Raw genomic sequence first — 12535 nt, 5'->3', positions numbered from 1 at the left:
TTCTTCCCCTCTAAAATGGGAATAATAAACACCTACTTTGAAGGATGTGAAGGAAGATAAACGGAAGTACCTGACCCAGAACAGGTGCTCAAAAGTGGTTAGTTCATGCTACCCGTTCATTTCACAAATTTTATTGACCACATGCCGTATGCAAGCCAGTGTGCACTGCCCTGGAATTAATGGTGAAGGAATGACATAGACCTTGCTGCTTTCTTGGAGCTTTGCATCCAAGAGCCGGATCTGTGGGAGACCAGGATCACCCCAGGCTCTGCAGCAAACTCCCTTCTTTAGAGGGGTAGAAGTAGGGCAGCCCCACTGCCATTTGGAGCACTGGAGAAATGTGATCATAATGAGGGTTCTGCAGGAGTAGGGGGTCTGGTTTTGTTCATCTAGGGCAGCAGGTGAAAAGGCGTCCTTCCCAGGCTGGTCCTGCAGGATGTGGGGGTTTGTAGTAAAGTGCTGGAGGGAAACAGGCTGACGAGCCATGAGACGAAGCACGATTTCTCCAAGAAGTGACTACTGCCTTCATCCAACATCACCAAGTTTAGGGTTTGAGAAAACTGTCCTTGGGAAAGAGGAAGGTATGGTATGGTCCTTGCGTTGTAGAATAAAGTGTGTGGGAGAGAGAAGGGTAAAGAAGCATTTCACCTAAATAAAGCGGTAATGAGTTTGAGAGGACTCGGCCGGACTCATTCATTGCTGAGCACACTGTAAACTCGAGTCGTATTCCTGATTCTCCACTTTTTAACTTGTGTTATTACACAGGGGGGAAAGGGGGCTTTGCTAGGATCTGAATCGACGTCTCTCTAAAGAAGATATACAAATGGCCAACAAGCACCTGAAAAGATACTCAACATCATTAGCCATCATGGAGATGCAAATCAAAACCACATGAATTGCCACTTCACACACTCCACACCCACAGGGACGGCTATGGTAAAAAAGAAAGTGATGAGTGTTGATGAAGGTGTGGAGACTGGAACCTTCCTACACTGCTGGGGGGAATGTAAAATGCTGCAGTCATGCTGGAAACTGCCCGGGAGTTCCTCAAACAATTAAACACAGTGCCTAGCCTGGGGCCAAGATCCTCATCCTCAGAACCCATGTGCCAGGCTCTGAGATAAGTGCCTTTACCAGCATTATCTCATTTATTCGGTCGGTACTATTGTCCTTATTGCACAGATGAGCAAAGTGGAGCTCAGAGAAGCTAGGTGATGCAGGAGGCTGCCCCAGACCTTGGTCATTCCGCCTGGCAGGCTGCAAGACCCTGGCAAGGCCGTTTCACCTTTTAAGGGCTCTGTTTCCTAAAACAGCCACATTTACCCACCTCCTAGGCAAAATTCAGGTAAAAAGCTCGTAAGCTGTCTGACCACAGTAAGTGCTCTGTGAATGTCAGCTATGGAGGCCCAGGGTCAGTGAGCTGGAAGGGGCAGTGCTGTTTTTACACTAGAGCTAATTAGAACCCAGTAGATGCTGATAACTGTCATTTGAACCAAATGAATAAAGGGGCTTCTTGAATCCACTTCCCCCCTTCGGGGACAGGACTATCTGGTGTAATTATTGGGTTCCCGCACACCACTATGTTCTGATAATCTGATGTCTAGCTTGGCCTGAGAGTTACCCAAAACTTCCCCCAGGGCAGAAGCTACAAACACAAAAACCAACCAACAAACCTCTTGGCTAGAAAGCCTCTGGTTCAGGGGCTATATGGTTGCTGAACACTAGGTGGCAGCACAGGCCCATTCAGCTTTCTAAAGGGTGCACAGGCCTCATCCACTGAGCATGCTCAGTCCTACAGCGGGATAAACAAAGGCGTCGTCAGGCCAAGCTCTAGCAGCATTAGGAGCACTATGGTTACTGGCCATCCTCGTACTATGCGCTTTCCATGCATTAGTTCTCTTAATCCTCACCACAAGCCATTTCACAGAGGAAAACACTGAGGCACGGAGGAGCAAAGTGAGGCCTCTCAGAGTTGCTGGAGCGGAAGTCGTCTTAACGGCTCGCTGAGAAGGCAGCACGATATCCTGCTGTATGCACGAGTCCCCACAAGGGACTGGGGCTGGATGGCACCCTGAGCCTGTGCTCCCGCAAAATTCCAGGCCCCACAGGGACTCTGGCCCCCACTGCCCACAGACACAAGCTTCTGATGACACACGCCCCTGAAGAAGAGTCCCAACCCACTTGTTCCACAGTGGGGGAAACCGATGCACAGAACCAGCTGGTGAGACAAGAAGACAAGTCTCCTAATTCCACAGTCCAGGCCTTTTTCACCCTGAACAATCCTGTCATGTTGAAGCCATTTTTACTCATTTTTTTTCTTACAAATGGCAATATTATATTTGCTGTGATGACAAAGCTGCCATTTGTCAGCAATGAGCACATGCTGGCACTGCACTACAAACTCCACAAGCATCTGGTTCTCGCCATGTGCCTCCCTTAATCCTCACACAGCTGTACATGCTTGAGACTATTACCCCATTTAACAGATGGGGGAACTGAGCCTCCAGGAAGAACCTCTACCAAGGCCACAGTGCTAATAAGCGGCAGATAGGGGTCCAGAGCCGCTGACTCTAAAACCTGAACCACTTCTGCTTCCACTGCTCTTTTCTGTCTTGACTGATGTCACATCCAAATCCACATAAAAAGTAAGTGCTCGTCCTACCATAGGCCTGACCAGTCCTCCTCAAAAGTGGAAAGGCCATCAGAAACAAGGAAAGCCTGAGAAACGGTCACAGCCAAGAGGAGCCTAAGAGGACATGACGACTAAATGTATGTGAGATCCTCGATGTGATCCTGGAACAGAAAAAGGACTTTAGATAAAAACTAAAGAAGCCTGGATAAACTATGGACGTTAGTTAATAAAAACATATTAAAACTGGTTCACTAACTGTGCAAATGTACCATGTTAATGTAAGATGTTAATAATAGGGGCAACCGTGCATATGTGTGTTGGGGGGAAGGGGTTTACATGAGAATTCTCTATACTATCTGCTCAATTTCTTTATAAATCTAAAACTGAAAAACATTTTTTAAGTGCACATTACTTGCTCGCTGAGAAGACTGACAAGGAAATGAAAGATGGTTAGGATTCCAGAGCCCTATGAGGCTGTAAGCTTCCAATGGGCAGGGCCCTCTGCCAGGCTCCTTCAGTGCTGGGTCCCCAGGGCCGAGCACTCTCCCTGGTGCGCAGGGAGCATCGGAGGTTTGTTGAGTGACTCCGTGAGTGTCAGACTTGTTCTGCACATTGTACATGAGAGGGAAAGCAAAGGAATACACATGTCCAGGTTCGCGGCTGCCTGACACAGGTCTGAATGCTGATAATTAAGCAACTCAGAAAGAGAGTGAGAGAGGGTCGAAAGTGAAGGCTCTTACACAGTGGCAGATGGGTAAGGCATGATGGGAACTGAAGAGACGTAGGCAAAAGCAGGAGGGGCTGGTATTGAAGGTGCAGAAGCCAGATACCACAGTCCAGGGGGTGGCCGGGGCGGCGACCCAACCCGCTTGCTCCTCTGCTTGGGGCTGGAAGCTGAAGATGCGTTTTTCTTTGTGGTGGCTTTTTCTGCTCCTGCCAGGAAAAAAGACACCAGAGAGACACAGTCTGGCCACTTGGGAAGATATACAGAGAACAGATGGTCTGCCCAGGCCCTGCCCTGTTCGAATTGGCCACTCGGCTGGCCATACTGGGAATGCCTGGATTTAGGAAGCAAACACTCTGCCCAGTGTGCGCCATTCCAGACTGGGGAGAACAGCTACCCTGCTAACCCGGCCCAGGCCCCAAACCCCCACAGAGGAGAGCTAAGGGGAGAGAACGAGCATCTGTCCCTACCAGAGGTGGTTGAGTCTGGGCTGTCCCCCTCAGGGGTGGACCCGACTCGACCACACAGGGGACATCGCAGGGCATCAGTGGGAGACGGTTTCAGTGGGTCCCTTGTGACAGCACTGCCTGGAAAAGGAGAAAGAGATGTCAGAAAAGGATCATGCCTGAACCACCAGGTCTGGAGCCTCCCAAGCAGGCTTCCTGCAGCACTGAGCTTCCCTCCAAACCATGCAGAGGAGACAAGCTGCCTCCATCTGGGTGACAAGAATGATGGCAACCGTGACACTGAGAGTCTACATTTAATGAGCCAGGCTCTCTGCTCAGGGCCTTCATGCATTATTTTATCAAATCCAACAAGCCACTGGGCTAGCTGCTATCATCACTCCCCCATTTAACAGATGAGACAACTGAGGCTCCGAGACGGTGAATAATTTGCCAAGGTCTCAGAGCTGGGAAGCAGCGGTCCTCTGCCTGATCCCAAACTCAGCAGTCCTGACTGCAGCCCAGTACCTGTGGCCCTTCCCCCACAGTGAGACAGACCTATTCCCCATGTGGGAGTGGCCCACAATGGCCCTGGGTACCAGAAGGGCCAGTGGAGGCCTCAACTTGCCCAGTTAGCAGGAGGAGAGTGGGCACCGTCGTTCTCTTTCTATGCAAATCCTCGATGCCACCTCCGGGTCAGTTCCATGGCTACTCCACTTTTTCAGGCCTCAGCTCAGCCATTGCTCCCTCTGGGAAACCCCCCACTCGCCAGGTGGAGTTATATGCTCCCAAGCCCGCCCCGGGCTCTCTCATCCCAGCTCTGTTTTGTCATTGTCTGCTGACAGTTCCCTGGGTACAGGGCCGAGGGCCCAGTATGGAAAGGTGGTGAATGAATGAATGAATGAATGAATGGAGAGGACTACTGGAACTATAGTAAAGGCAGAGGGACATAGTTAAATCCCAGGGCTCTGGCATCACAAAGACTAGGGTTCAAATCCTGGCTCTACCACTTTTAAGCTATATGCTCTTGGGCAAATTACTTAACCTCTCTGAGCCTCAGTTTCCTCACTCATAAAGCAGGCATAATAACAAAATGAGCAAAACCTATTTCACAGAGATATGAAGATTAAAGTTTTTAACATGCTTAGCATAATACCCTGCATATAGTAGGGGTTTAATAAATGACAGCTCCATCATGATCATCCTCATTGCTTAAAAGGGTCTCAGAGACCGTCTCCAACTCTTTCATTATAGATGTGGAACCTGAGGCTCGGAGAAGTTAAGGAACTTGCCTAAGGCCACACAGCAAGTCAGTGGTAGGCCTGGGACTAGAACCTGGTATCCACATTCTCAGGTCATTGTTCTTCTCACTGCTCCTCCGTTAGGTTTGAGGGGAAGGAGGAGGCGTGGAAGGAGGGTGGAGGGGAGAGAAGGTACAATCACTGCAGCCCAGCCCCTCCTCTTAGGACCCTTCAGGAACTTCTTAAATCGTGTCCATGGTTTCGCAGTGACGAGGTCAAGGAAGGTGGCTTTAGACAGCAGCACTGGGAGCAACACGTGTGAGGGCAGGGCACCCAGGGAGGCCTGAGAAGCCCAGAAAGATCCTGTTCCCTCGTCTGTACCTTTGACCCACCCCCGCGCCCAGGCCAGACCTAAGTCTGGCCCAGCGGTACCCTTCCCGGAGCGAAGAAGCTTCAGCTTTGCTGCTGTGGCCACCTCCATCCCTTACCTGCATCCTGAGTCCTAACGGGCTGGCAGTGGGGACAGAAGACTGTGCTACTCCCTCTTGGGACAATCTTGGGGGTCAGAACACAATATTCCTGGCCTGGGGAAGAACACGGCACAGTCAGCGTCAGTTCTCTGCCTGGCAGCAGAACTGAGGGGGATTTAGTAAAATGACCTCTCCCTTCTGCCTCCAGATGGTTTCAATAGTCTCTCTCTCTCCTTTTTCTATTGTGTATGCACACACCCACACACGTGATATATGTGCCTAAATACGTGTATATATGTATGTGTACATGCATGTGTTCGAAAAGACCCAATGATCTGTCTGTTTATTATAAGCTCTCTCAAACTCCTGTGTCACGTCAGATCCTACTGAGTTGCCAGCTATCTAGTGTTCGACATACAGAAGCAATTGACAAACTCAGGCTCAGTTAGGGTTTAAAATCAGGCCAGGAAGCTATGATAACCAATGACAAAGAGCACTGCCACTTCCCCAGACCCGACTTGCTGGTCGAGATGGGAATGGCTCGCGCATGGGGTCACTGGTGTTTTCTCCCTGTGCTCCGAGGGGCTGTCTGGGGATAGTGACAGCGAAGGTTTCCTAGGCTCATAGGGAGGACTAAATGAGGCCGTATCCATGAGGTATGCTGCCCAGCACCTGGCAAATATAAAGCGCTCCATGTTATTAAAAAGTTGGATAGACTCCCCGGTTCTCACTCAACCCCTATCTCTTCTCTCCCTGAGCCTCAGGTAAGACCTTCAGAATGCTGCCTGATTACTGATCTTTTTTCTCTCCTCTGCCATGTGGGGTTCTTCTTTATACTGTGTGTTGCACTGGGGTCCCCTGGACTTTCTGCTGCTCTTACTTTTAACTCCCTGGCCTCTATCCACTCCATCCAGGTGAGATACATGTCTCTTGTTTCCTGCCTTGTCCCTAATGCTTAGCCATATGGATCTAAGGTTAACTACCCTCCCTTCCAGTGAGGTATGAGTGACAGCCACATCTATGAGATACTTACTGTAATAATGTACACACTGCAAGTGCTTATCTGTTATTGTCTTCTTTGCTATAGAATCATATTCATGAAAGTAGGAGCCCTATCCATGTTTGTTTTAACGTTATGCACTTTGAAATCCTACCATGTGTCATCTCAAGCCTCACTATGTGCCAGGTGCCTAGTTCCCAGGACAGAGGGGCCCCTTGGAGAGTCAGACCTGAAGGTGGGCCGAGAGTAAGTGATTCGGTGTTCACTCTGTAGCCCAGGTCCTGCAAACAGCAGGCGCTTCATAAACCTCTCTAGCTGAATGGGCTTTCCCAGAAACAAGCGTGGGCCCTCGCAAAGGAAAGGCATTAGAAACTGTTTGCTGGATGAATGAATGAATGAATGAACAAATGGACTGAGATTCAGAGGCGATGCTCCCTGATGTTTTTCATATCACAGAACTCATAGAAAATGACAATATTTGAATGGCTAAATGGAAAAAGCTTCCCATGACAGAGGAGACCACCCTGGGGACTGCGCCCACCCCACCCAGCCCTCCCTTCTGGCCCACCTGTGTATTGGCCCCGGAAGGTGACCCTGTCTGGCCTTCCAGTACGGCGCACTCCTCTCATTCTGTCCTGTGGGCTGTCCTTGGTGGTCCTTTCCTTCTCAGAGGAAAGCTGTGGGGAGGCTGGCTCGGATTCAGAACCTGGGGTAGAAGCGGGAGGGCAGGCAGCGGGGCAGGCAGTGAGGGTCACGCAACTCAGGGACGGCCTGTACCAGCCACCCCAGGGCAGCCCGATCCACCCTTCAGTAAAACAGCTGACACGCCCGGACCCCTGCTCTTGTGCTCAGCACCAGTCTAGACCCTTTCCAAGCGCTGTGTCCCACACCCCACGGTAATTCCACGAGACAGATGCTGTTATTCCTGTACTGTTAGCTGTCCCTTAAACTGCACAGACAGGTAAACCACCTGGCCAAGGTCACATGGCCAGGAAAGAGTGAGCTGGGGCTGAAACCGGCTACCAATTCCAGAGCCATGATCCTTTAGGCAGGTCCTCTGTGCTTTGGGGCTGAGGTGTCCTATCTACAGGATGTAGATAATATGACCCATCTTGCAGTGAAGATTAAGTGAGATCTCACACACACACGTGTGAAGCCTTTACGGATACAGTAGTTATTATTGGAAGTGCATTGTACTTCAGAGCACCAAAACTGCCTAAAACAGACACACACAAAAACTTATCTAATTTCCCTCTAACGCTATTGCTGTGTCCCTGACGACTGAGCCAATACGCCCAGACTGTGGCCTCCAGAACTCAGTCCTGGCAGATTATCACTTACTCAAGGACAGTCGGGGCACCTCTCGCGGCACCGAGGTGGACCTGGCTCGCCGCCTCCCTACGGGGACTGCTCGCTCTGCACCTCCAGGCTCACTGGACAACCTCTCTGTGGATTTACTAGCAAAAGAGAGCGAGAGAGAGAGAGCTGCTGTCACTGGATGAGGTTTTATGCAGCCTTTAAAGATGACCAGCGAGAAGGCCAACCGAGGGACACGCTTCTAACATGACGGGAGGAGGAGAGCAAGGAAATCCAAAACAAACGCCGGAGTCAGAATCACAGCAAATGGAGCCGAGCCTCTCGGACCCTCAGTTTCCTCATCTGTCAAATGGGGATAATAAGAGTAATTGCCTCAGAGCGTCGCTGGAAGGATCAGTGAGACATGTTCATGCCCATAAAACCCTTAACCTAGTGCCCTCTCGGAGAACCACTCGAAGTTAGCTGATTTTATAAGTGATCGTCAGGAACGAATGTCTGCTGAGTGAGTGGGTGAGAGGATGAGTCCTGAAAATCTTCTAGCTCTTTCAGTTGGGTGGTGAGTTCAGGATCATGCTTTATTATAAACACATGTCTACTATATTTTTTATGCATCAAATATTAGATAGTAAAAAAAATAAGAGTGAATAAATGAGTGAAAGATGGTGTAACTGTGCCCGTGTCTACATGTCTGGGGAGAGCAAGAGGCCGGCCACACCTACCTCCTGTGGCTGCCACACCTACCTTCCTCTGGCACAGGGTAGGAGTTTTGTGGTCACCCACCTGCCACAGTGAGAGCCCCAGGCAGCTGGGGCATCTGCTGGCCGGTCCCGGGCCCGGGCAGGGCGGTCAAGGGTAGACGGTGGGCGTGTCGGGCTGCCCTGGGGTGGCTGGTGCAGGCTGTCTTCCAGCCGCAGACGGAGCCGGGACACCTCCTCTTGCAGCTCGCGGATGGCCTGGCTGGGGTGCAGTGGAGACAGAAACAAAGAACAGATGCACATGAACCTAACTACGATCACCCCTACTACGCCTGAGGTAGTGGCCTTTGTCCCTTCCTCGCAAGCACAGGGTCCAACTCTGCTGTTGATTCTCAAACGTCCCCACGTGTCCTCTTTTCTTGCTATGTATCTCAAACCTCTCTGAGTTCGTGTCCCTGCACATTCGGTGAACAAAGCAGAACTTTCTTCCAGGTTCACCCATCTTAAAATGTAGGGCCTCTGAGTAGCTGTTCTGAACCACCAGTGACCAATTCTCAAGATAGAGACGAGGGTGCAGAATAAAGAGGGCATTGGCTAAAGCTCCCCTTTAAAATCGGAATTCTGACCTGCCTCGGCCCCTGGGCTGCCCTCCCTTCTTCTACCTGTTTGTAAGAACCCTAACTGTCATCCAGGCTGAAATAAGTCTTCCTTTCTTCAGCCCAGCCCACCCCCACCCCCACCCCACATTTCCCCAGACACTTCCTGCTTTGTTCAAGTCTATCTCTCCACTCCTGGCAGAAGATACTTATCTATCTGCCTCTCCCACCGGAGCGTGAGACATCGGCAGGCAAGCAGAGGTCTCCCATCTCACAAACCCTGAGACCCCTACACTTCACAGATGCTCAGGGAACATCTCCCGGGCTCCAAGAGGGAGCAGAGTAAAGGGCTGTGCATGGAGAGAGGACAAGGAGACAGCGCGATGCTCCCCATCACCAGCTGAATGTGAGCCGGTCGGGAAGCTGCAGGGATGCCACCGGCAAGACTGCTGGGAATCCCTGGGAAACCCCAACCACAGCCCATCTCTTAAAGGAAGGTATCTCAATGAGTTGCTAGCATCTAGGGAATAAATGCTGTTTGGATTTTTCTCTCGATTCAGTCCCCGAATCTCTAGTCTCATTCTGAGGGTGTTGCTGGCATTGTGGCAGACAACCCTCCTCAGACAGCCCTGCTATACACAAACCTGCCACTCCAGCTCAGAGTGTGGCTCGGCATGGCAGTCCTTCTAGCTGATGTGGGCTCTGCATCCACTGCTTGGAGCCAGCTTCTGGGGTGGGGGCTCCCTCAGGATTAGCTCTTGCCTGGTGGCCCCTGGACTCATAGGTGAGTGTCTCCTGGCACCACCTCCAGCAAACATCGGCTCTCAGATGAGTGTGCCAGAGGAAGCAGGCCTCTCTCTAGCTATGTGCTCATGAAATATACGTCCAAGGGCGGTTGGTTCCCCTAGCAATCCCTAGGGAGACGCTTGTTGGGGTTTCCAAGGCAAACTGTAAGGGTGGTGGCTGCAGGACAGTGAGAGCTCCGTCATCAGTTAACCCCTGGAAGGCAGGGCCAGGGCTCTGTGGTGCTGTGTGAAGGACGGAGGGCAGCTCCAGCTTCTTGTCCCAGGCCGAAGACCACTGAGGGCTTGGGGCTTGGAACACCTGCTTGGGTGTCATTTGTCCTCTCTGTTGTTTCTATCAGGGACTCAGTCTTCTGGACTTAACTCTTTAGTGACTGAGTGCCATCTGGCACTTAAAATTTACCTTTTCCTGTAAACGTACCCGCCCCCCCCATCTTGGGCTCCCCTTCTCTGTACCAGCATCCAACTATATGGCCAGACAAAAAAATCTGCGTCATTCTAGACCCTTCTCCTTCCCTGAAAACTTGATAAAGTTAACCAATTACTAAGTCCTGTGGGCCCAACATCTAAATAGCTCTTCTTAAATGCATTCATTCCCCCTTCCCTCTCCACTGGCCCTATCCTCTCTCTCCTGGGTGAATCAGCCTTCTGAGCAGCCTCCCAGCCTCCATTAGCAACCCTGTGGGGGCCAGAGAACTCTAAAACATAAACCTGACCACACCGCTCCCCTGCTTAAAATCCCCCTCACTGTGCTCCAGTGAGTGTTTATGCATTCACGAATATTCAGTGAACACCTTTTTTGAGCTGAGCCACCATCCAAACCTCTAGCCATGGCGTCTGAGGCCCTCCAAGATCTCCCCGACGTCTCCCCATCGACATCTCTCTGCCTTTACTGCTCAACACGCACCACCTCACACGCAAAGATCTGGCTAGAACAAGTGTTTGGCTCCTCAAAGGGGATGGCGCCCTCTCACCTCAAGTCCTTTGCACATGCTGTTCCCTCTGCTGGGGATACTCTTCTTCCATGCCGCTTCCTCTGGTCTCAGCTGAGATACCACTTCCTCCAGGGAGCCCTCCCTGAAGCCTCTGACTGGGCTAGATGCCCCTTCTCAGTGCATTAACAGTCTTTCGAGCCTCTACCATCACTGTACTGATCAAACTTGGGGTGTGACCGCCTGTTTCTCCGTCTGTCTTACAAGATGGTGAGCCTTATGAGGTCAAGGGCTGTGTCTTGTCCACTATTGTATTCCCAGAGCCTGGCATATTGTAGGCAAATAAACCTTTAATTCCTACGCTGATGTCAGGGAGACTCACTAAAGTCAGACCTAGAAGCCAAATACCAGCAGCTGGACCTGACTTTACACATAGGCCCCATGACAGACTGCCCCATGATTGCACCAGACATGGAGGTTTTAGATTGGTTACTGCAAAGCAGTCTCCCCAGTGCATTCTGGGATTCTGGGACAGACAACCCAATCTGACAAAGGCATGTGATTGATTATTGGCCAAAAGCAACTCAGAGGAGAAGTAAGAGGGCTAACCAACCTATTTTCCCATTTCTATTTAACCAAGCAAGGGGTAACTTTCTTAGTAGAAAAATTGTGCTTGGATTAAAAAGAAGAGAACTGAAAAACACTCCTCTGAGTCCATACAATGAATGCATAAAGTACATTATCCCCGGGAAGTGCAGCCCTATCTTGGAAACGTCGGTGGGGCAGGAAGAGAGGTTTCAGCACCAGAAAGGTGAACCTCTAGGTCATTTCCCACTGGCTGGAGATGTGTCCTCAAAGTCTAGATCAATGAGGTCTCAGAGAGACGGCCCTGAACTGGGAAGGCGGGGTACCTGGCTTTGCCTGACCCCAGCACAGGCACCACGGACGTGAGGGCTGAGCGAGCCCCTGCCTCCCTTGGGCATCACTCTCCCACCTCTAGGATGACCTTGAATCTGCAGTGCCCAAGCATCTGACTTACTCTCGCCCAGTCCTGGTGAGGAGGGTATGGGTGGTCTCTGTCAGTCCATGGGGCAGAGCGACAGCTGCAGGGGCCGGGTGGAGGGCGGGCTGACTCTTGTGCTGGGAGGCGGCTGTTCAGAAATCCGCTTTTGCCTCTCCAACTCTGAGCCAGGTACAGCTAGGGAGGCAAAAAGAGAACAAAGTGAGTTCAGGTGGAGAAGACCCTCAAAGTATGAACCTGTATGGGTGGAAGGATGCGGGGGCAAAGAGACAGTGCCCAGCTGAGGTCACAAATGAAGTTCTTGATGATGTCTATGATCCACTAACCTCAAAACCAGAAGATGTGTTTTTTTGGGGAACCGGGGATGTTAAGCTAGGCCTGCTGAGCTCCTTGTAATTAGAACGGCCGCCACACTCCACTATCTTGGCATCAGATCCAAGTCTCCAGGACCCTCCCCCTGCAAAGAGCTCATTGCTCCTCACGTGCCTCCACCCCCAGACTCTGTCATCAATCTCACCACGTTGTTCTAGAACTGGCTTCAGAGCCTCCACCTCTCTCTGAAATTATAGTCACACCTTTGCCTGAGTGCATGTTTTGGGGGAAGGCGTTCAAAACTTTAGCCTCCCAAAGGGATGGATGGGCAACCAGAGGTTAAAAACCA

General features: G+C 51.0%; 1 protein-coding gene across 1 annotated transcript in view; it reads right to left on the bottom strand.

Annotated features, from left to right (window-relative positions):
• AKNA (AT-hook transcription factor) overlaps positions 1-12535 on the bottom strand; it is a 42842-nt gene that overhangs the window by 1249 nt on the left and 29058 nt on the right. Inside the window, 8 exon segments of the mRNA XM_039866801.1 lie at positions 3373-3565; positions 3827-3943; positions 5529-5624; positions 7079-7216; positions 7852-7967; positions 8608-8784; positions 11893-11971; positions 11974-12051. Of these exon segments, the coding sequence (XP_039722735.1) occupies positions 3373-3565; positions 3827-3943; positions 5529-5624; positions 7079-7216; positions 7852-7967; positions 8608-8784; positions 11893-11971; positions 11974-12051 (994 nt within the window).

Source organism: Pteropus medius, unplaced genomic scaffold, assembly GCF_902729225.1.
Source record: "Pteropus medius unplaced genomic scaffold, Ma_sr-lr_union100, whole genome shotgun sequence".
Classification (NCBI taxonomy): Eukaryota; Metazoa; Chordata; class Mammalia; order Chiroptera; family Pteropodidae; genus Pteropus; species Pteropus medius.
The sequence above is the reverse complement of the archived record's forward strand: the minus strand, read 5'-3'. Positions and strand labels throughout refer to the sequence as shown.